This window comes from Sparus aurata, chromosome 18 (assembly GCF_900880675.1).
Source record: "Sparus aurata chromosome 18, fSpaAur1.1, whole genome shotgun sequence".
NCBI lineage: Eukaryota > Metazoa > Chordata > Actinopteri > Spariformes > Sparidae > Sparus > Sparus aurata.
In genome coordinates this window covers 25,240,896-25,264,787 of record NC_044204.1, presented here as the reverse complement: position 1 = coordinate 25,264,787, position 23,892 = coordinate 25,240,896, and the positions used below count along the sequence as shown (strand labels likewise).

Below are 23,892 nucleotides of genomic sequence, written 5' to 3'. Positions count from 1 at the left end.
TTTCTTTTTAAAAAGTGAATTGTATAGAAGCTATAAAACCGAGATGAATAATGAAAACACATCACATTCAACTGGAGTTGGCAGCGGTCAAGTGTCGCTGACCATGGTGCTGAATGGGACTGTTGTAACATTACCTAAACCTCTCAGCCATTTACATATGGTCTGTTTGGGACTGCTGCTGAAATAAATAATCTCATCAAATTAATTCACCAGTACTAAAGCTCTGATTTGTATAAGATTAAAAAGTATTAAATGTTAGTATTTTCCAACCTCTAGAGGAGAGTCTGGTTCGTCCAGGATGCTCTTCTCGCTCTGCATCCGCTGCATCGTCCCTGTAGAACTGGGGTCCATTATCAACACGTTCTGACTACCAGCTCCGCCGAACTTACAGTCACTCCTTCTGGAGTCAGTCGTCCTGCACACCTCGTAGTTGTACACGTGTGGGAGAGTCCCTGTCCCCAAAGTGTCTGAGTAACGTGGAGGATAATATGGAATCACAGGGAGACTGGAGTGATACAGGACGCGAGACTGTCTCCATCTGTAGATTTTCACTGATATAATAACCACTAAACACGTGATGAACAGGAAGGACACTACAGCCAAAGCCAGCACTAAGTAAAAAGTCAGGTTGTCATTGTACTCCTTGTCGTGAGGAAAGTCAGTGAACTCCGACAGCACTTCCGGGAAGCTGTCCGCCACCGCCACGTTAACAATGACTGTAGCTGAACGAGAGGGCTGCCCGTTGTCCTCCACTATAACAGTCAGTCTCTGTTTCACAGCATCTTTATCAGTCACCTGGCGGATAGTTCGGATTTCTCCATTCTGTAAGCCCACTTCAAACAGCGCCCTGTCTGTGGCTTTCTGCAGTTTATAGGAGAGCCAGGCATTCTGTCCAGAGTCCACATCAACAGCCACCACTTTAGTCACCAGATAGCCCACATCTGCTGAACGAAGCACCATTTCAGCCACCAGAGAGCCACCAGTCTGGACCGGGTACAGAACCTGAGGAGGGTTGTCGTTCTGGTCCTGGATCATTATTTTCACACTCACATTACTGCTGAGTGGAGGAGAGCCTCCATCCTGCGCTTTGACGCGGAAGTGGAAATCTTTGATCTGCTCGTAGTCAAAAGAGCGCACTGCATGGATGACTCCACTATCAGCACTGACGGACACATATGAGGAGACTGGCACTCCGTTAACAGAGGAGTCCTCCAGGATGTAAGAAACGCGAGCGTTCTGGTTCCAGTCAGCGTCTCTGGCTCTCACTGTGAATATAGAGAGGCCTGGTGTGTTGTTTTCTACAATGTAGGCCTCATATGAGCTCCTCTCAAAGACAGGCGCGTTATCGTTCACGTCAGAGATCTGTAAGGTGAGAGTGACGCTGCTGGAGAGGGAGGGCACTCCTTCATCAGAGCAGGTCACACTGATATTATATTGTGACGCGATCTCTCTGTCTAAAGCGACCTCTGTGACTAAAGTATAAAATCCATTTAACGTGGTTTGTATTTTAAAGGGAATGTTAGGGTCTATATTACACTCTACCTCTCCATTGTTCTCTGAATCTGGGTCATTCACACTTAACATCGCTATAACAGTGTTTGGAGGTGAGTCCTCTAATATGGAGTCGGATTTAGACACAATGTTTATTTGAGGATTATTGTCATTTATGTCGATGACGTCGACGGTCACTTTAGTTGAATCAGACAGTCCTCCACTATCTACAGCTTCAATGGCCATTTGATAAGATTTCGCTTTCTCATAATCTATTTCACCGACTAGAATAATTTCACCACTCTTTGAATCAATCTTAAACAACTCAGATATAAGACGTTTGCTAGTAGAAATATGATAAGACACGTCTTTGTTTGAGCCGATGTCTTTATCAGATGCACTCACAGTCGTTACACTTGTGCCTTTTGGAGAGTTTTCCAGTATTTTTGCTCTGTACAGCGGTTTAGCGAATGTAGGTGCGTTGTCATTTACATCTAATACATTAACAAATATCTGCATTGTCCCTGACATCTGCGGCTCTCCTCCATCTACAGCAGTTAACATCAGTGAGATGCGATCCTGCTTTTCTCGATCTAAAGGCTTCTGAAGAACCATTTCTACCTTTTTATTTCCGTCTCCCTGATTTTCTAGTTTTAGCACAAAATTATCAGTTGGAGAAAGAGAGTATCGCTGTAATCCATTCATCCCGATGTCAGAATCAATAGCATTTGCCAATATGAATTTCGATCCAATCACAGCGGACTCGCTAATTTCAAAGCGTTTCTCTACGTTAGTAAAACTGGGGGTATTGTCGTTTATGTCGGTAATCTCCACTGTTACACGAAACAATTCCATCGGATTCTCCAGAATTAATTGGAAATGCAAAGCACAAGGCGTCGTCTCTCCACACAGCGCCTCTCTGTCTATCCTCTCCTGGATGAGGAGGACTCCTCTGTCTTTATTCAGCCCGATGTATTCTACACTGGCTCCTGTATAGACACGAGCTTTACCCGATTTCAGCCTTTTAAGATCCAAACCTAAATCATGCGCTATGTTACCAACTACAGATCCTTTAGTCATTTCTTCGGGAACTGAATAGCTGACCTGCCCGAGCGCGCAGCTCAGACACAGGGCCGAGAGAAACAACAGTACTTGCCGTCTCATTGTTCTGTCCGCAGTCGTTTGATTCACCATTGACACAAAAACATTGCCAGTGCAGTGAACGCGACGGTAAATAACACAAATATCGTCCGAAATCCAACTAAGGGAGGCAAAATAATGAATCCAGTTATTCCATTTGTCGCAGGGAGACTTATGAGTGCGTACCGTGCGCTCCGTCTTTCTCTGATTGTGTCAAACGTACCGACACGAAGGGGCAGGACACACAGAGGAAAAATGAACATCTAGATACATCGCAACACGCTTGCCAACAGCGACGCTTTGAGTTGAAAATACAAATTGCATCAAATAAAACAGAGGGAAACAGGTGAGTGCAAAGTCCCACTAGTTATCAAGCTGAGATAAATGCACACACAATCTGGCACTAAAATATCTTACTGATATTAACCAAAATGTGTATTTTGAAAATAATGTGTTGAGGAGACTTAGTAACATAGCTAAATGGTGTAGCAACAGAAGCAATGTTTTAAAAAAAAGTTAAATGCATAGAAGGTATAAAAGATCACATTCAAAACATCACATTCAACTGGCGTTGGCAGTGGTCAAGTGTCGCTGACCATGGTGCTGAATGGGACTGTTGTAACGTTACCTAAACCTCTCAGACATTTACATATGGTCTGTTTGGGACTGCTGCTAAAATAAATTATCTTATCAAAGGAATTAACCAGTTCTAAAGCTCTGATTTGTATAAGATTAAAACGTATTAAATGTTAGTATTTTCTAACCTCTAGAGGAGAGTCTGGCTCATCCAGGATGCTCTTCTCACTCTGCATCCGCTGCATCGTCCCTGTAGAACTGGGGTCCATTATCAACACGTTCTGACTACCAGCTCCGCCGAACTTACAGTCACTCCTTCTGGAGTCAGTCGTCCTGCACACCTCGTAGTTGTACACGTGTGGGAGAGTCCCTGTCCCCAAAGTTTCTGAGTAACGTGGAGGATAATATGGAATCACAGGGAGACTGGAGTGATACAGGACGCGAGACTGTCTCCATCTGTAGATTTTCACTGATATAATAACCACTAAACACGTGATGAACAGGAAGGACACTACAGCCAAAGCCAGCACTAAGTAAAAAGTCAGGTTGTCATTGTACTCCTTGTCGTGAGGAAAGTCAGTGAACTCCGACAGCACTTCCGGGAAGCTGTCCGCCACCGCCACGTTAACAATGACTGTAGCTGAACGAGAGGGCTGCCCGTTGTCCTCCACTATAACAGTCAGTCTCTGTTTCACAGCATCTTTATCAGTCACCTGGCGGATAGTTCGGATTTCTCCATTCTGTAAGCCCACTTCAAACAGCGCCCTGTCTGTGGCTTTCTGCAGTTTATAGGAGAGCCAGGCATTCTGTCCAGAGTCCACATCAACAGCCACCACTTTAGTCACCAGATAGCCCACATCTGCTGAACGAGGCACCATTTCAGCCACCAGAGAGCCACCAGTCTGGACCGGGTACAGAACCTGAGGAGGGTTGTCGTTCTGGTCCTGGATCATTATTTTCACACTCACATTACTGCTGAGTGGAGGAGAGCCTCCATCCTGCGCTTTGACGCGGAAGTGGAAATCTTTGATCTGCTCGTAGTCAAAAGAGCGCACTGCATGGATGACTCCACTATCAGCACTGACGGACACATATGAGGAGACTGGCACTCCGTTAACAGAGGAGTCCTCCAGGATGTAAGAAACACGAGCGTTCTGGTTCCAGTCAGCGTCTCTGGCTCTCACTGTGAATATAGAGAGGCCTGGTGTGTTGTTTTCTACAATGTAGGCCTCATATGAGCTCCTCTCAAAGACAGGAGCGTTGTCGTTCACGTCAGAGATCTGTAAGGTGAGAGTGACGCTGCTGGAGAGGGAGGGCACTCCTTCATCAGAGCAGGTCACACTGATATTATACTCAGAGGCTCTCTCTCTGTCCAGATCACTGTCTGTCACTAGACTGAAGAATTTTTTCGAGGTCGATTTCATTAGAAACGGCATGTTTTCGCCGATATCACATGCGACTTTACCATTTGCTCCAGAGTCAGGATCTTGAACATTAAATATAGTTACCACAGTTCCTGGCTTAGAATCTTCAGATATTGAATTGGTTTTCGACATAATATTAATGGACGGGTGATTATCGTTCGTATCTGTCACCTCTACAATAATCTTACATGAATCAGTTAGTCCTCCATCATCACTAGCCTGAACGTGTATTTCATAGTGCTGCGCCTTTTCATAATCCAGGTTTCCAGATAAAGCTACGACACCATTTTCCTCGTCGATTCGAAAAACAACGGGGACATCATCCAACGTGTTTGTTATTGAATATGACACTTTCCCATTTGAACCTTGATCTGCATCTAGGGCACTAACGGTGCATAAAATTGTGCCCTTTTGCACAGTCTCCACTACAGTAACCTTATATACTTCCTGCGTAAATACCGGAGCATTGTCATTAGCGTCTAGCACTGATATTTCTATTCTCATTGTTCCCGACAGCTGAGGATCACCACCATCAATAGCTGTTAGAGCTAAAGAGAGGTGCTCCTGCGCCTCTCTGTCTAGTTGTTTTTGCAACACCATCTCCACCTTTTTACTCCCATCCTGCTGATTCTGGAGTTTCAAATGAAACTTGTCTGTAGGTTTTAGCGAATAACTCTGCAGTCCGTTCACACCGACGTCTAGATCCATAGCTCTTTCTAGCACAAATTTTGCTCCCATCACAGCAGACTCACTAATCCTGAATTTCATCTCATCCTTTTTGAAGCTGGGTGCATTATCGTTCATGTCATTAATTTCGACTGTAACAGTGAAGAATTCAATCGGGTCTTCCAGCGTAATCTGTAGATGTAAAGCGCAAGGTGTTGTCTGTCCACAGAGCGCCTCTCTGTCGATTCTCTCCTTCACAAGCAGGGCTCCTCTGTCTTTATTCAGCTCTATGTACTCCGCATTGTCCTCTGTATATATGCGAGCTTTACCAGTCTTCAATCTTTTTACGTCTAAGCCTAAATCCTGCGCTATGTTTCCAACTAATGCGCCTTTTGACATTTCCTCCGGAATGGAATAAGTGACCTGCCCGAACACTGAGCTGAGGGAAAAAATCGAGATGAACAACAGTACTTGCCGTCTCATTGTTCTGTCCGACATTTTATCTCCAACAAATACTGTAGATGTAAAGAGATATTCCAAACTACCGAGGTCCCTGTATCACAAAATAATCCAGCACAAAATTGATTATCTTCGTGTGTCTCGGAAAGCCGAAGTAAATGAATCGCAGGGCGGATATGTCCCGGTCGCTGCATCGACGGTTGTGTGCTTCGTGTGAGTCTCTTTCTCTGTTAAATATAACAAATGATGAGGGGGCAGGCTCTGCATTAGCCAACAGCGGCCCTGAGAGTCCAAACGCTTGCACTGCAGAAAACTACACCATGTCAGTAGGAGGTTCAATATGAAGATAAAAAAACGACTTTCAGTTATTATAAAATGAATCAAGCAACGGCTTACTTCCACAGGAATCAAACAAATACGCAACTGCCTTATCAAATCATGGAAATAACGGAAACATTTAAATTATCTCCCAAATAAATGCTCATTCAATATGAACTTAATCATCTGTTTTTATTGGAAGACAGAGATCAGATTGTTGATCGGTGTACATTGTATCTTAAAAGGAAGCTATGAAAAATCTATCATTAAATTCTGGTAAATTATTGAAATGATCTGTAATAAATAGCCTTTTTTGAAGTTAAGATCTTAAAGAGATCACTGAAAAGAGAAATCCAACAGGCCATATTTGAGAAGCTGGTAAAACCTATTTCAAGCAGGAACTTCTTCTTGGTAACCAGCAATGACCAGCACCAAGCTGAGGAGTTCAACAAATAAACTCATTCACCTGCCCTTTGTCTTTGCCACAGAGCAGGAGCACAAGACAACTCATCATCATGTATGCACCATGGGAATGTTATCCTGACAACATAATAAACATTTACTGACTATTGTCTATTCATTCTCCACAGATTTAAACTTAAATTCAAAGTGACAAACACTCTACATGTGTTGCTGTCGTTGCATCTCTGCTGGGACTAACAGTTGATCAACTGGAGGTGGGTAATGCAAATAACATACATGCACAACAAGGATGATGTCAATGTGCTTCTTAGCTTCTCTTTTTTTCAAATCACACAGGTACAGCCAGTTCAATCTCATGCTATTAGGAGTTTCTTGTCTAAAGAACATCGAAGAGGATTACAAACAAATTCAGTCTCATAGTTTGTGCTGCAACTATCAAACTCTCACATCAGGGCCTCCAGGATCATTTCAAAGAATGATATTTTGATTGTTTACTTTACTAAGAAATTGCTGACAAGCAGTGAACAGAGAAACTGTAAGGACTACAGGTTGATATACTAAGTGACAGGTCAGCTCAAGAAATATCATTCTGCCAGTCATCGCATTTTGTTTGACATAAGGTTCTTCCTCAAGACTTCCTTATGCCACAGTTAGAAAACTACAAAGTCACCAAAAAAGGCTGACGCTGAACAGTTATGTAATTTACTGGATTACATTCAACAGCTGTATATTTTTTGGCATGAAGTGCTCGACTGTTTGTTTATTCTTAAGTATTTCTACTATTGTCACATGTAAAAAGTTTGATCAGGGACATGCCTGTATGTATAGAGTTAAAAGGATTAAAGCTTAAATGTTACTGTATTTTACACAAGAGACAACTAGGGATGTCTAGATTTTATGAGACACTTAAAATGTATAGTGGTGGATATTACAGTGTCTTCTGAAAGTGTGAAGGGTGGCCTCTTGTAGGGATGCAAAACTGGCTAAAAATGAAAAAATAACCACAAAATGAGCTTTCTAAGATCTACAAGTTCAGTGAGCGATGCTTCTGGAATAAATAGAAACAAGCTGTCAGAGGGTGCAATGCCACACTTCATGTCATTCCACAAAACTAACCTCTAGAGGAGAGTCTGGTTCGTCCAGGATGCTCTTCTCGCTCTGCATCCGCTGCATCGTCCCTGTAGAACTGGGGTCCATTATCAACACGTTCTGACTACCAGCTCCGCCGAACTTACAGTCACTCCTTCTGGAGTCAGTCGTCCTGCACACCTCGTAGTTGTACACGTGTGGGAGAGTCCCTGTCCCCAAAGTGTCTGAGTAACGTGGAGGATAATATGGAATCACAGGGAGACTGGAGTGATACAGGACGCGAGACTGTCTCCATCTGTAGATTTTCACTGATATGATAACCACTAAACACGTGATGAACAGGAAGGACACTACAGCCAAAGCCAGCACTAAGTAAAAAGTCAGGTTGTCATTGTACTCCTTGTCCTGAGGAAAGTCAGTGAACTCCGACAGCACTTCCGGGAAGCTGTCTGCCACCGCCACGTTAACAATGACTGTAGCTGAACGAGAGGGCTGCCCGTTGTCCTCCACTATAACAGTCAGTCTCTGTTTCACAGCATCTTTATCAGTCACCTGGCGGATAGTTCGGATTTCTCCATTCTGTAAGCCCACTTCAAACAGCGCCCTGTCTGTGGCTTTCTGCAGTTTATAGGAGAGCCAGGCATTCTGTCCAGAGTCCACATCAACAGCCACCACTTTAGTCACCAGATAGCCCACATCTGCTGAACGAGGCACCATTTCAGCCACCAGAGAGCCACCAGTCTGGACCGGGTACAGAACCTGAGGAGGGTTGTCGTTCTGGTCCTGGATCATTATTTTCACACTCACATTACTGCTGAGTGGAGGAGAGCCTCCATCCTGCGCTTTGACGCAGAAGTGGAAATCTTTGATTTGCTCGTAGTCAAAAGAGCGCACTGCATGGATGACTCCACTATCAGCACTGACGGACACATATGAGGAGACTGGCACTCCGTTAACAGAGGAGTCCTCCAGGATGTAAGAAACACGAGCATTCTGGTTCCAGTCAGCGTCTCTGGCTCTCACTGTGAATATAGAGAGGCCTGGTGTGTTGTTTTCTCCAATGTAGGCCTCATATGAGCTCCTCTCAAAGACAGGCGCGTTATCATTCACATCAGAGATCTGTAAGGTGAGAGTGACGCTACTGGAGAGGGAGGGCACTCCTTCATCAGAGCAGGTCACACTAATGTTATACTCAGAGACTCTCTCTCTGTCCAGATCACTGTCAGTCACTAAACTATATAAATCATTCGAAGAAGTTGTAATAGTGAAGGGTATGTTGCCATTTATTCTGCAGGTCACTTGACCATTGTTACTTGAATCTGGGTCAAGTACACTGAACATAACTATGACTGTATTTTGGGGAGAGTTCTCTGGGATCGAATCAGATTTGGAGAGTATACTGATTACAGGCTTGTTATCATTAACATCAATAATATCAACAATCACCTTACTGGAATCAGAAAGACCACCACTGTCATTAGCTTCGATATCAATTTGATAATACTTGGCTTTTTCATAGTCCACTGTTCCAACTAAAATTACTTCACCGTTTTCATTGATGGTAAATATGTCAGACACACTATCCATAGTGGTCGACACTGAATATGATACTTCCCCGTGTGTTCCTTTGTCTGCATCAGAGGCACTCACTGTTGTGAGTGTTGTTCCTTTCGGAGAATTTTCCGATATGGCTGCCTTATAAACTGACTGCATAAAAACAGGAGCATTATCGTTTGCATCGAGCACGGTCACATAGATCTTTACTGTACCAGACATCTGAGGTTCTCCTCCATCTACAGCTGTTAACAGCAGAGATATTTGTTCCTCTTTCTCTCGATCTAACGGCTTGTGTAAAACCATTTCGACCTTTTTATTTCCATCTGCATGACTTTGTATTTTCAGTACAAAATTATCTGTAGGTTTCAAGCTGTAATTTTTCAGACCATTAACGCCGATGTCGGCATCAACCGCTCTTTCTAACACAAATTTAGATCCTGTAACAGCGGATTCGCTAATTTCAAAACGTTTCTCGTCATTTTTAAAACTGGGACTGTTGTCGTTGATGTCGGTTATCTCCACTGTTATTCGGAAAACCTCAATTGGGTTCTCTAGAATTATCTGCAAATGCAGAGCACAAGGCGTCGTCTGTCTGCATAGCGACTCTCTGTCGATCCGCTCTTTAACGAGCAGGAGTCCCCTGTCTCTACTCAGCTCGATGTACTCTGCGCTGTCGCCTGTAAATATACGGGCTTTACCTGATTTCAGTCTTTTCACATCCAAACCTAAATCCCGTGCTATGTTTCCCACAACAGAGCCCTTTGCCATTTCCTCCGGAATGGAGTAGCTGACTTGACCGAGGACTGAACCGAGAGAGAATATCGAGATGAAAAACAACACTTGCCGTCTCATTGTTCTATCCTCAGTCTACGTTGCGCCACAAAAAAGGCTGTTAGACTCGGTTTCACAATAAAAAATATTTCCACGTGAAGATTACACGGTAGAGGAATAACGATAAAATCCGCAAATGTAGAAGGAGAATACATCAGCCGGAGGTATCCATCGAGGAGAAAATTTATCCGTGAACACTGCTCTCCGCCTTGTTCTTTCTCTGGAATAACGGCATGACATGGGAGGATCTGCTTTAAATCCTGTCTACATCTACAACACGTTGACCAACAGCGGCCCATAGAGTTCATGGAGTGAAATTGCAGGAAATGTAAACCTAAAATCAGCTCGAACTAGTTAAATAATCTGCATTTCATGCGCTACAGAAATAATGAAAAAACGTTCCAATTAATCGTCATATTATGGCACTTTACATACAATCGTCATCAAATTTGCATGTATGAGCATGAAAAATAAATGTCAGAATATCCACATCAACTCCAGACAAACTATTCGAGCTGTGTGACACTGAGGGAGAGGAAAAAGTGGTGGAGCGGTTACTGCCTCTGTCCGAGGTGCTGAAGTTAAGATGTAAGCGAGCAGACACACATTTAAACATGCAGCTTTGACACAACCAAAGGTGAACATTTCAAACCTCTAGAGGAGAGTCTGGCTCATCCAGGATGCTCTTCTCACTCTGCATCCGCTGCATCGTCCCTGTAGAACTGGGGTCCATTATCAACACGTTCAGACTACCAGCTCCGCCGAACTTACAGTCACTCCTTCTGGAGTCAGTCGTCCTGCACACCTCGTAGTTGTACACGTGTGGGAGAGTCCCTGTCCCCAAAGTGTCTGAGTAACGTGGAGGATAATATGGAATCACAGGGAGACTGGAGTGATACAGGACGCGAGACTGTCTCCATCTGTAGATTTTCACTGATATAATAACCACTAAACACGTGATGAACAGGAAGGACACTACAGCCAAAGCCAGCACTAAGTAAAAAGTCAGGTTGTCATTGTACTCCTTGTCGTCAGGAAAGTCAGTGAACTCCGACAGCACTTCCGGGAAGCTGTCCGCCACCGCCACGTTAACAATGACTGTAGCTGAACGAGAGGGCTGCCCGTTGTCCTCCACTATAACAGTCAGTCTCTGTTTCACAGCATCTTTATCAGTCACCTGGCGGATAGTTCGGATTTCTCCATTCTGTAAGCCCACTTCAAACAGCGCCCTGTCTGTGGCCTTCTGCAGTTTATAGGAGAGCCAGGCATTCTGTCCAGAGTCCACATCAACAGCCACCACTTTAGTCACCAGATAGCCCACATCTGCTGAACGAGGCACCATTTCAGCCACCAGAGAGCCGCCGGTCTGGACCGGGTACAGAACCTGAGGAGGGTTGTCGTTCTGGTCCTGGATGATTATTTTCACACTCACATTACTGCTGAGTGGAGGAGAGCCTCCATCCTGCGCTTTGACACGGAAGTGGAAATCTTTGATCTGCTCGTAGTCAAAAGAGCGCACTGCATGGATGACTCCACTATCAGCACTGACGGACACATATGAGGAGACTGGCACTCCGTTAACAGAGGAGTCCTCCAGAATGTAAGAAACACGAGCGTTCTGGTTCCAGTCAGCGTCTTTGGCTCTCACTGTGAATATAGAGAGGCCTGGTGTGTTGTTTTCTACAATGTAGGCCTCATATGAGCTCCTCTCAAAGACAGGCGCGTTGTCGTTCACGTCAGAGATCTGTAAGGTGAGAGTGACGCTGCTGGAGAGGGAGGGCACTCCTTCATCAGAGCAGGTCACACTGATATTATACTCAGAGGCTCTCTCTCTGTCCAGATCACTGTCTGTCACTAAACTATAGAAATTATTTGTTGATGCTTTCAAAGTGAAAGGTATATTATCGTTGATAAAGCACCTGACGTTTCCGTTTTCTCCTGAGTCCCTGTCCTCAATATTTATCATTGTAACAACTGTATTGAGCTTGGCATCCTCTGATATAACAGTAGACTTTGACATTATGTTAATTTCCGGCTTGTTGTCATTTACATCTTGCACATCGACAATTAACTTAGAAGAGTCTGTGAGTCCTCCCTCATCGCTGGCAAGTAAATTAATTTGATAGTTTCGTGACTCCTCAAAGTCAATATTTCCAATTAAAGTCACTTCACCACTTTCCTCATTTATCTCAAATACTCTGCCGACGTCATCTAACGTATTAGTGATTGAATAAGTTATTTTACCGTTAGAGCCCTGATCAGCATCTGAGGCTGTAACAGTGGCTACAACAGTTCCTTTAGGTGAATTCTCAGTAACTGTAGCTTTGTATGTCTGCTGTGTAAAAACAGGAGCATTATCATTAACGTCTAAAACTGTGATGACAATCAGCATTGTTCCTGACATCTGCGGCTCTCCTCCATCTACAGCCGTCAATACGAGAGATATCTGCTCTTGTTTCTCTCTGTCTAAAGGCTTCTGTAGCACCATCTCAACGTTTTTATTCCCATCAGCGTTGTTGTGCAGCTTCAGAGCAAAATTATCTGTTGGTTTTAATTCGTAGCTTTTGAGATCGTTGATTCCAACATCAAGATCCACAGCCCTTTTCAGCACAAATTTTGCCCCGATTACAGCTGACTCGCTAATTTTGAATCTCATCTCATTTTTTTCAAAGGTTGGTGCGTTATCATTAATGTCAGTGATCTGGACAGTAACCGTGTAAAACTCCATCGGATTCTCTAAAATAATCTGGAAATGTAAAGCACACGGCGTCGTCTGTCTGCAGAGCGCCTCTCTGTCGATCCTCTCTTTGACGAGGAGGACTCCTCTTTCTCTGTTCAGCTCGATGTACTGGTCGCTGTCTCGTGTAAAAATCCGAGCTTTACCAGACGTAAGACGTTTCGTTTGTAAGCCTAAATCATGTGCTATATTACCGACTAAAGATCCTTTGGCCATTTCCTCCGGTATTGTGTAGCTGACTTGCCCGAGCACCGAGCCGACGGAGAGAACACAGATGAACAGCAGTACTTGCCTCGTCATTGTTCTATTCCAAATTATTTCCGTGTGATTCAGAGCGTTTTTATCCCAAAAACACGATTTCGATTCCACAAGCAATCCTCAGTTTGGCGCTCGCATAATCCACAAACAAAGAAGAAAGTCTCAAAGGTCGATGTTTTCTTTTCCAATATGGTACAAGACTCGAGAGCGCGTTCGTTCTCGTCGAGCTCTTTCTTTATTGTGTCGACATTACATGGGAGGTGCCGCTACAAACCCACAGTCAGTCATCGACACTCTGGTCAACAGCGGCCCTAAGAGTCCACAATATAAAACTGCAGAACACCAACTCGATAATCCCTGTTCAGAGGACGGTCTATGACGAAGTCTGAAGTTGAATCAAAGTGATTTTGAACAAAATGTGAAGGTCAACATGTTCTCAGTCTTATTCGTTGTATTTTGAAAGGTGTTGCTGCACGTTTTTGCATTCAATTTTGAACCACCTAAACTACACAGCGCTGCATTTAGACACTGTGTCACAAATACCAGACTGAAGCAATTTGATTGAGGGAATGTAAACACTATATAGATTAAAGGAGGTTGAAACTATTTAGCCAGAAAAATGAATTGTGTACAAGCGGATTTCACCACACAAACTGTGAACATTGATCAAAGTAGGAGAAGCAGACACATTTAATGTCGCTGTCCGACGTTCTGAAATGGATACATTCTGATGAACGACGTAAATCATCAGACAACTCCTGTCACCATACACATATTTTCTGTAAGTAATGGCCACAAAAAAAAATTGTCGCGAGGACAAGAAGACAACCACATGAGATATTATGCGGAAAATTCTCCAGTGTGTGTTCAAAATGAGTGGTAAAAAAAATAGAAAAGCAGGTTTATGGGTTTGTGAAGGAAGTAGTGAGACAATAAACTGAGCTTTTGAGCATTACGCAAAGTCAGACTGTAAAAAACAAACAAACTGACAGCCTCTAAAAATAAGTTAAGAAAGAGGAGAGCAACATCGATATTGATACTTAATACATACCAAACAACTGAAATTCTGCACAGACATATTAAAATAGATGGACACACTAATGTATCAATTTTAAGGACGACAATTAAGTTAAAAAGGACTATAGAGTAAATACAGACAGTTTAACACGACAAGGAGATGATCTATAAACCAGTGATTCGCATTATGTCTACTGGAAAAACAACAGGCTTGAATTTAAAGATTAATACCAACGTTACTAGTGTAGACACAACGTTAAAGTAGTCTGACCTCTAGAGGAGAGTCTGGTTCATCCAGGATGCTCTTCTCACTCTGCATCCGCTGCATCGTCCCTGTAGAACTGGGGTCCATTATCAACACGTTCTGACTACCAGCTCCGCCAAACTTACAGTCACTCCTTCTGGAGTCAGTCGTCCTGCACACCTCGTAGTTGTACACGTGTGGGAGAGTCCCTGTCCCCAAAGTGTCTGAGTAACGTGGAGGATAATATGGAATCACAGGAAGACTGGAGTGGTACAGGACGCGAGACTGTCTCCATCTGTAGATTTTCACTGATATAATAACCACTAAACACGTGATGAACAGGAAGGACACTACAGCCAAAGCCAGCACTAAGTAAAAAGTCAGGTTGTCATTGTACTCCTTGTCGTGAGGAAAGTCAGTGAACTCCGACAGCACTTCCGGGAAGCTGTCCGCCACCGCCACGTTAACAATGACTGTAGCTGAACGAGAGGGCTGCCCGTTGTCCTCCACTATAACAGTCAGTCTCTGTTTCACAGCATCTTTATCAGTCACCTGGCGGATAGTTCGGATTTCTCCATTCTGTAAGCCCACTTCAAACAGCGCCCTGTCTGTGGCTTTCTGCAGTTTATAGGAGAGCCAGGCATTCTGTCCAGAGTCCACATCAACAGCCACCACTTTAGTCACCAGATAGCCCACATCTGCTGAACGAGGCACCATTTCAGCCACCAGAGAGCCACCAGTCTGGACCGGGTACAGAACCTGAGGAGGGTTGTCGTTCTGGTCCTGGATCATTATTTTCACACTCACGTTACTGCTGAGTGGAGGAGAGCCTCCATCCTGCGCTTTGACACGGAAGTGGAAATCTTTGATCTGCTCGTAGTCAAAAGAGCGCACTGCATGGATGACTCCACTATCAGCACTGACGGACACATATGAGGAGACTGGCACTCCGTTAACAGAGGAGTCCTCCAGGATGTAAGAAACACGAGCATTCTGGTTCCAGTCAGCGTCTCTGGCTCTCACTGTGAATATAGAGAGGCCTGGTGTGTTGTTTTCTACAATGTAGGCCTCATATGAGCTCCTCTCAAAGACAGGCGCGTTGTCGTTCACGTCAGAGATCTGTAAGGTGAGAGTGACGCTGCTGGAGAGGGAGGGCACTCCTTCATCAGAGCAGGTCACACTGATATTATACTCAGAGGCTCTCTCTCTGTCCAGATCACTGTCTGTCACTAAACTATAGAAATTATTCGCTAATGTTTTCAAAATGAAGGGTACATTTTCACTGATGAAACACTGCACTTTTCCGTTTTCTCCTGTGTCTTTGTCCTCAATATTTATCATTGTAACAACTGTGTTGAATTTGGCATCCTCTGAGATGATATTTGACTTTGACATGATGTTAATTTCCGGCTTGTTGTCATTTACATCTCTCACGTCAATAATTAACTTGCAAGAGTCTGTGAGTCCGCCGTCATCACTAGCACGCAAATTTATTTGAAAATTCTGTGACTCCTCAAAGTCGATATTTCCAATTAAAGTAACCTCACCATTTTCTTTGTTGATCTTAAACACTTTCCTGACGTCATCTAACGTATTAGTGATTGAATAAGTTATTTTACCATTAGAGCCCTGATCAGCATCTGAGGCTGTAACCGTGGCTACAACAGTTCCTTTAGGTGAATTCTCAGTAACTGTAGCTTTGTAAGTCTGCTGTGTAAAAACAGGAGCATTATCATTAGCGTCTAAAACTGTGATGACAATCAGCATTGTTCCTGACATCTGCGGCTCTCCTCCATCTACAGCCGTCAACACGAGAGATATCTGCTCTTGTTTCTCTCTGTCTAAAGGCTTCTGTAGCACCATCTCAACGTTTTTATTCCCATCAGCGTTGTTGTGCAGCTTCAGAGCAAAATTATCTGTTGGTTTTAGTTCATACCTTTGCAGATCATTGAGTCCAACATCAAGATCCACAGCCCTATCCAGCACAAATTTTGCCCCGATTACAGCTGACTCACTTATTTTAAATCTGATTTCGCCCTCCTCAAAGGTTGGTGCGTTATCATTAATGTCAGTGATCTGGACAGTAACCGTGTAAAACTCCATCGGATTTTCTAAAATAATTTGGAAATGTAAAGCACACGGCGTCGTCTGTCTGCAGAGCGCCTCTCTGTCGATCCTCTCTTTGACGAGGAGGACTCCTCTTTCTCTGTTCAGCTCGATGTACTGGTCGCTGTCTCGGGAGTAAATTCGCGCTTTACCTGAAGTCAAACGTTTGCTTTCTAAACCTAAATCTTGTGCTATGTTACCGACTAAAGACCCTTTCCCCATTTCCTCCGGTATTGTGTAACTAACCTGCCCAGTTACCAAGCGAAAGGAAAGGAGAGAGATCAACAGCAGCGCCTGTCCTTCCATTGTTCTATCCGAGTGTATTCTCAGCGCGGCTCCACAGTCCGGTTGTTTATTCCATAAACTGAGATAAAGTCCAAAGTAAAAACACAAATATAGCAGCTGTATGATCCACGCAATCGAAAGAAGAGTCTCGGAGCTCGTCGTGTCTGTTATATATTCAACATTTCCAGATTGTCCGTTCTTTCCCGTCGTGTTCCCTCTTCATTATGGCGATGTTACATGGGAGGTGCTGCCACAAAACTACTCTCAGTCGTGCACACTCTGGTCAACAGCGGCGCTAAGAGTCCATTCCACATAACTACACGAAGCCTGCATTAACCCATATTTGCAGAAAAAGTACTCTCAGACAGGTCTCACTTGAAATAATGAAACGAAAGCCAAATAAGCAACATTAATCTCCTCACATAAAACGAGTCGCCACCTCAAATCTGCCTTATTCTTATAAAGTTATACGATTCGGGGGAAAATTAGATAATAATCGGAAGAAAAAACTACTTCCACACATGAGTAATACAAATCATGACAAACCGGGGACAAGGAGGAAAAATCTGAGTCCAGAAATTCGCTGTCCGAGGTGATGAAATAATGAAAGTCTTATGAACGTCCACCACTATTGACAATCACAAGAGCTGTCATGCAGATACAGTTATGCATGTACCAATGTTAACATACACATTAAAACGTCGCTTGTGTTTGATAGAAATAATATATCAACAATTTGGATATACAATCATATACCAACACTCAGTGTCCATCCAAATATACAACTATGAATAGAAATGGGCTGCATGTTGGACACCACATCCAGCGCTCATTATGGCATGTTATTAGTTGCTATTGAATGCCACAAAGAAACTATATATGTATGAAAAAAAAACCTTGATGAAAAAACAGGTCAAAGCACTCTGACCTCAGTCCGTTTTAACAGGCAACACATCCAAGGCAAAGTAACGTACATGTGAACTAGAAGAGCCCATCTGTAACTGAGAATGCAAACAATGAGATGCTATCCATGGTACTGAAAACTATGAAACAGCGTGGAACAGTCCACGATCGATGCAACTACACACTGAAAGACAAATGAAAGTAAAAAGACGAAACTGCATTATTTAACCCACCTCTAGAGGAGAGTCTGGTTCATCCAGGATGCTCTTCTCACTCTGCATCCGCTGCATCGTCCCTGTAGAACTGGGGTCCATTATCAACACGTTCTGACTACCAGCTCCGCCGAACTTACAGTCACTCCTTCTGGAGTCAGTCGTCCTGCACACCTCGTAGTTGTACACGTGTGGGAGAGTCCCTGTGCCCAAAGTGTCTGAGTAACGTGGAGGATAATATGGAATCACAGGGAGACTGGAGTGATACAGGACGCGAGACTGTCTCCATCTGTAGATTTTCACTGATATAATAACCACTAAACACGTGATGAACAGGAAGGACACTACAGCCAAAGCCAGCACTAAGTAAAAAGTCAGGTTGTCATTGTACTCCTTGTCGTGAGGAAAGTCAGTGAACTCCGACAGCACTTCCGGGAAGCTGTCCGCCACCGCCACGTTAACAATGACTGTAGCTGAACGAGAGGGCTGCCCGTTGTCCTCCACTATGACAGTCAGTCTCTGTTTCACAGCATCTTTATCAGTCACCTGGCGGATAGTTCGGATTTCTCCATTCTGTAAGCCCACTTCAAACAGCGCCCTGTCTGTGGCTTTCTGCAGTTTATAGGAGAGCCAGGCATTCTGTCCAGAGTCCACATCAACAGCCACCACTTTAGTCACCATATAGCCCACATCTGCTGAACGAGGCACCATTTCAGCCACCAGAGAGCCACCAGTCTGGACCGGGTACAGAACCTGAGGAGGGTTGTCGTTCTGGTCCTGGATGATTATTTTCACACTCACATTACTGCTGAGTGGAGGAGAGCCTCCATCCTGCGCTTTGACGCGGAAGTGGAAATCTTTGATCTGCTCGTAGTCAAAAGAGCGCACTGCATGGATGACTCCACTATCAGCACTGACGGACACATATGAGGAGGCTGGCACTCCGTTAACAGAGGAGTCCTCCAGGATGTAAGAAACACGAGCATTCTGGTTCCAGTCAGCGTCTCTGGCTCTCACTGTGAATATAGAGAGGCCTGGTGTGTTGTTTTCTACAATGTAGGCCTCATATGAGCTCCTCTCAAAGACAGGCGCGTTGTCGTTCACATCAGAGATCTGTAAGGTGAGAGTGACGCTGCTGGAGAGGGAGGGCACTCCTTCATCAGAGCAGGTCACACTGATATTATACTCAGAAGCTCCCTCTCTGTCCAGATCACTGTCTGTCACTAAACTATAGAAATTATTTGTTGATGTTTTTAGATTAAATGGAACATTTTCACTGATAAAACACTGCACTTTTCCGTTTTCTCCTGTATCTTTGTCTTCAATATTTATCATCGTAACAACTGTATTGAGCTTGGCATCCTCTGAAATCACAGTTGACTTTGACATTATGTTAATTTCCGGCTTGTTGTCATTTTCGTCTTGCACATCAATAATTAACTTACAGGAATCAGTGAGTCCTCCATCGTCACTGGCACGCAAATTTAATTGGAAATTCCGAGACTCCTCAAAGTCAATATTTCCAATCAAGGAAACTTCACCACTTTCTTTGTTGATCTTAAACTTTTTCCTGATATCACCGAATGTATTCGTGATTGAATAAGTTATTTTACCATTAGAGCCCTGATCAGCATCTGAGGCTGTAACAGTGGCTACAACAGTTCCTTTAGGTGAATTCTCAGTAACTGTAGCTTTGTATGTCTGCTGTGTAAAAACAGGAGCATTATCATTAACGTCTAAAACTGTGATGACAATCAGCATTGTTCCTGACATCTGCGGCTCTCCTCCATCTACAGCCGTCAACACGAGAGATATCTGCTCTTGTTTCTCTCTGTCTAAAGGCTTCTGTAGCACCATCTCAACGTTTTTATTCCCATCAGCGTTGTTGTGAAGCTTCAGAGCAAAATTATCTGTTGGTTTTAATTCGTAGCTTTTAAGATCATTGATTCCAACATCAAGATCCTCCGCCCTTTCCAGTACAAATTTAGCTCCGATTACAGCTGACTCACTTATTCTAAATCTGATTTCGCCCTCCTCAAAGGTTGGTGCGTTATCATTAATGTCAGTGATCTGGACAGTAACCGTATAAAACTCCATCGGATTCTCTAAAATAATCTGGAAATGTAAAGCACACGGCGTCGTTTGTCTGCAGAGCGCCTCTCTGTCGATCCTCTCTTTGACGAGGAGGACTCCTCTTTCTCTGTTCAGCTCGATGTACTGGTCGCTGTCTCGGGTGTAAATTCGCGCTTTACCTGAAGTCAAACGTTTGCTTTCTAAACCTAAATCTTGTGCTATGTTACCGACTAGAGACCCTTTCCCCATTTCCTCCGGTATTGTGTAACTAACCTGCCCAGTAACCGAGCCAAAGGAAAGGAGAGAGATCAACAGCAGCGCCTGTCCTTCCATTGTTCTATCCGAATATATTCTCAGCGAGGCTCCACAGTCCGGTTGTTTATTCCATAAACTGAGATGCAGTCCAAAGGAAAAACACAAATATAGCAGCTGTATGATCCACGCAATCGAAAGAAGAGTCCCGGAGCTCGTCGTGTCTGTTATATATTCAACATTTCCAGATTGTCCGTTCTTTCCCGTCGTGTTCCCTCTTCATTATGGCGATGTTACATGGGAGGTGCTGCCACAAAACTACTCTCAGTCGTGCACATTCTGGTCAACAGCGGCGCTAAGAGTCCATTCCACATAACTACACGAAGCCTGCATTAACCCATATTTGCAGAAAACGTACTCTCAGACAGGTCTCACTTGAAATAATGAAACAAAAGCCGAATAAGCAACATTAATCTCCTCACATACAATGAGTCGCCACCTCAAATCTGCCTTATTCTTATAAAGTTATACGATTCAGGGGAAAATTAGATAATGATAGGAAGAAAAACCTACTTCAACACATGAGTAATACAAATCATGACAAACCGGCGACAAGGAGGAAAAATCTGAGTCCAGAAATTCGCTGTCCGAGGTGATGAAATAATGAAAGTCTTATAAACGTCCACCACTATTGACAATCACAAGAACTCTCATGGAGATACAGTTATGCATGTACCAATGTTAACATACACATTAAAACGTCGCTGGTTTTTGAAAGTAACAATATATCAACAATTTGGATATACAATCATATACCAACACTCAGTGTCCATCCAAATATATAATTATGAATAGAAATGGGCTGCATGTTGAAAACCATATAAAGCGCTCATTATGGCATGTTATTAGTTGCCATTGAAAGCCAGAAAGGGACTATAAAAAAAAAGGTCAAAGCAGTGTGACCTCAGTCCGTTTTTGAACAATACACATCCAAGAAGAAGTAACGTACATGTGAACTAGAAGAGCCCATCAGTGAATGAGAATGCAAACAATGAGATGCTGTCCATGGTACTGAAAACTATGAAACAGCGTGGATGAGTCCACGATCGATGTAACTACACACTGAAAGACAAATGAAAGTAAAGACACGGAATTGCATTATTTAACCCACCTCTAGAGGAGAATCTGGTTCATCCAGGATGCTCTTCTCGCTCTGTATCCGCTGCATCGTCCCTGTAGAACTGGGGTCTATTATCAACACGTTCTGACTACCAGCTCCGCCGAACTTACAGTCACTCCTTCTGGAGTCAGTCGTCCTGCACACCTCGTAGTTGTACACGTGTGGGAGAGTCCCTGTCCCCAAAGTGTCTGAGTAACGTGGAGGATAATATGGAATCACAGGGAGACTGGAGTGATACAGGACGCGAGACTGTCTCCATCTGTAGATTTTCACTAATATAATAACCACTAAACACGTGATGAACAGGAAGGACACTACAGCCAAAGCCAGCACTAAGTAAAAAGTCAGGTTGTCATTGTACTCCTTGTCGTGAGGAAAGTCGGTGAACTCCGACAGCACTTCCGGGAAGCTGTCCGCCACCGCCACGTTAACAATGACTGTAGCTGAACGAGAGGGCTGCCCGTTGTCCTCCACTATAACAGTCAGTCTCTGTTTCACAGCATCTTTATCAGTCACCTGGCGGATAGTTCGGATTTCTCCATTCTGTAAGCCCACTTCAAACAGCGCCCTGTCTGTGGCTTTCTGCAGTTTATAGGAGAGCCAGGCATTCTGTCCAGAGTCCACATCAACAGCCACCACTTTAGTCACCAGATAGCCCACATCTGCTGAACGAGGCACCATTTCAGCCACCAGAGAGCCACCAGTCTGGACCGGGTACAGAACCTGAGGAGGGTTGTCGTTCTGGTCCTGGATCATTATTTTCACACTCACGTTACTGCTGAGTGGAGGAGAGCCTCCATCCTGCGCTTTGACGCGGAAGTGGAAATCTTTGATCTGCTCGTAGTCAAAAGAGCGCACTGCATGGATGACTCCACTATCAGCACTGACGGACACATATGAGGAGACTGGCACTCCGTTAACAGAGGAGTCCTCCAGGATGTAAGAAACACGAGCATTCTGGTTCCAGTCAGCGTCTCCGGCTCTCACTGTGAATATAGAGAGGCCTGGTGTGTTGTTTTCTACAATGTAGGCCTCATATGAGCTCCTCTCAAAGACAGGCGCGTTGTCGTTCACGTCAGAGATCTGTAAGGTGAGAGTGACGCTGCTGGAGAGGGAGGGCACTCCTTCATCAGAGCAGGTCACACTAATGTTATACTCAGAGGCTCTCTCTCTGTCTAAGTCACTGTCTGTCACAACGGTAAAGAAATTATTTGTCGTCGATTTAATGGCAAAAGGAATATTTTCGTTTAAAACACACATGACTTTGCCATTTTCATTAGAGTCCGGATCTTGTATATTCAGCATTGTCACAACTGTCCCCTGTTTCATGTTCTCTGATACTGTGTTTAACTTTGACATGATGTTAATAGAAGGAGGGTTATCATTAGTGTCTGTCACGTCTACGATTACCTTACACGAGTCGGATAATCCTCCCTGATCTGACACCTGAACATCAATCTCATACAGTCTCCTTTTTTCATAATCTACATTTCCACTTAAAGTCAATATTCCGTCATTGGCATCGATTTTGAAGAGACCCGCTGCTCCAGATTTTGGAATCATGTATGTTACTTTGCCGTTATTACCTTTATCCATATCTGTAGCCCTTACAGTAGTGATTACAGTGCCAACAGGAGCGTTTTCGGTAACACTTGCCTTATACTCCGGTTTTGAACACACAGGCGCGTTGTCGTTGACGTCTAACACAGTTATGGTAATCTGCATTGTTCCCGAGAGCTGTGGTTCTCCGCCATCCAGAGCAGTTAGTATTAATGACATATGCTCTTGATTCTCTCGGTCTAATGGTTTCTGTAAAACCATCTCGACATGTTTAGTCCCGTCTCCCCGGCTGACGGTTTTCAAAACGAAATGATCACTGGGTTTTAGGGCGTAGCTGCTCAAGCCGTTTACACCAACATCATCGTCTATGGCTTTCTCTAACACGAATCGAGCTCCTGTAAGAGCTGATTCGGTGATGTCATATTTCATCTCACCTCTGTCAAATGTGGGAGGATTGTCATTTATATCGGTAATTTCGACAGTTACCGTGTAAAACTCCATCGGGTTTTCCAGGATCATCTGGAAATGGAGTGCGCAGGGCATTGTTTGACCGCACAGAGACTCTCTGTCTATTTTATCTTTAATCACCAGGACCCCCCTCTCTCTCTTCAGCTCGATATGTTCCTCGCTGTTACCACTATAGATACGAGCTTTGCCGGACTTCAGTCTTTCCACGCTTAAGCCTAAATCCTGGGCTACATTGCCTATTAAAGCCCCCTTTGCCATTTCCTCCGGGATGGAGTAGCTGACCTGCCCCTGCGCTACACCGAGAGAGAGCACCGAGAAAAACAACAGCACTTGCCATCCCATCGTTCCCGTCGACACGTCTGTGAAGAAAAAAACCCAGAAAATCCTTTGTTTCTCCACCCCAGGCTTCGATTTTGACTCGCAGGTACACGTATTTGGTCTGAAAGATGCCACTTATTCCTAAATGGTCGAACAAAGGAATCCTATCGTGTCGTCCTGGCTCATGGCAGTCCCGACTGTTAACTCTGCCCCTCTCTATTTCCCAGTGTGATATGTTGAGGTCTAGGGGAGGTACTGCAACGAATGCTTCTACAGCAACTCGATGGCCAACAGCGTCCCTATCT

The 23,892-nt window shown here is 44.0% G+C and overlaps 4 protein-coding genes across 31 annotated transcripts in view; all 4 read right to left on the bottom strand.

The window, feature by feature from the left end:
* Positions 1 to 23,892, bottom strand: part of LOC115568600 (protocadherin gamma-C5-like) — a 281,207-nt gene that overhangs the window by 81,689 nt on the left and 175,626 nt on the right. For 2 of the 28 annotated variants that reach the window (XM_030396059.1, XM_030396093.1), the window contains exon 1: positions 271 to 2,866. The exons of 22 other annotated variants lie outside the window; for them this stretch is intronic. In XM_030396059.1, the coding sequence (XP_030251919.1) occupies positions 271 to 2,685 (2,415 nt within the window). In that variant the 5' untranslated portion in view covers positions 2,686 to 2,866. Of the gene's footprint in view, positions 1 to 270; positions 2,867 to 3,395; positions 6,005 to 8,746; positions 10,214 to 21,232; positions 23,814 to 23,892 lie in introns of those variants that run through there. 4 more of the 28 variants (XM_030396091.1, XM_030396087.1, XM_030396071.1 and 1 more) reach the window with 4 other exon arrangements.
* Positions 3,098 to 13,402, bottom strand: LOC115568627 (protocadherin gamma-A2-like). Its single transcript, XM_030396126.1, has 2 exons — positions 10,627 to 13,402; positions 3,098 to 3,395 (listed from the first exon to the last, which is right to left on the bottom strand). Exons 1-2 carry the CDS (start codon positions 13,009 to 13,011, stop codon positions 3,381 to 3,383), a joined length of 2,400 nt encoding a protein of 799 aa, XP_030251986.1. The 5' UTR covers positions 13,012 to 13,402; the 3' UTR covers positions 3,098 to 3,380.
* Positions 14,219 to 17,046, bottom strand: LOC115568628 (protocadherin gamma-A2-like). The gene has a single exon (XM_030396127.1). The coding sequence runs from the start codon at positions 16,640 to 16,642 to the stop codon at positions 14,243 to 14,245; it is 2,400 nt and encodes a 799-aa protein (XP_030251987.1). The 5' UTR covers positions 16,643 to 17,046; the 3' UTR covers positions 14,219 to 14,242.
* LOC115568629 (protocadherin gamma-A5-like) lies at positions 17,734 to 20,554 on the bottom strand. Its single transcript, XM_030396128.1, has one exon. The coding sequence runs from the start codon at positions 20,140 to 20,142 to the stop codon at positions 17,749 to 17,751; it is 2,394 nt and encodes a 797-aa protein (XP_030251988.1). The 5' UTR covers positions 20,143 to 20,554; the 3' UTR covers positions 17,734 to 17,748.

Bases quoted from the DNA above. Each gene is read 5' to 3' on its own strand.
- LOC115568627 (XM_030396126.1), bottom strand. From the start codon at position 13,011: ATGACGAGGCAAGTACTGCTGTTCATCTGTGTTCTCTCCGTCGGCTCG.
- LOC115568628 (XM_030396127.1), bottom strand. From the start codon at position 16,642: ATGGAAGGACAGGCGCTGCTGTTGATCTCTCTCCTTTCCTTTCGCTTG.
- LOC115568629 (XM_030396128.1), bottom strand. From the start codon at position 20,142: ATGGAAGGACAGGCGCTGCTGTTGATCTCTCTCCTTTCCTTTGGCTCG.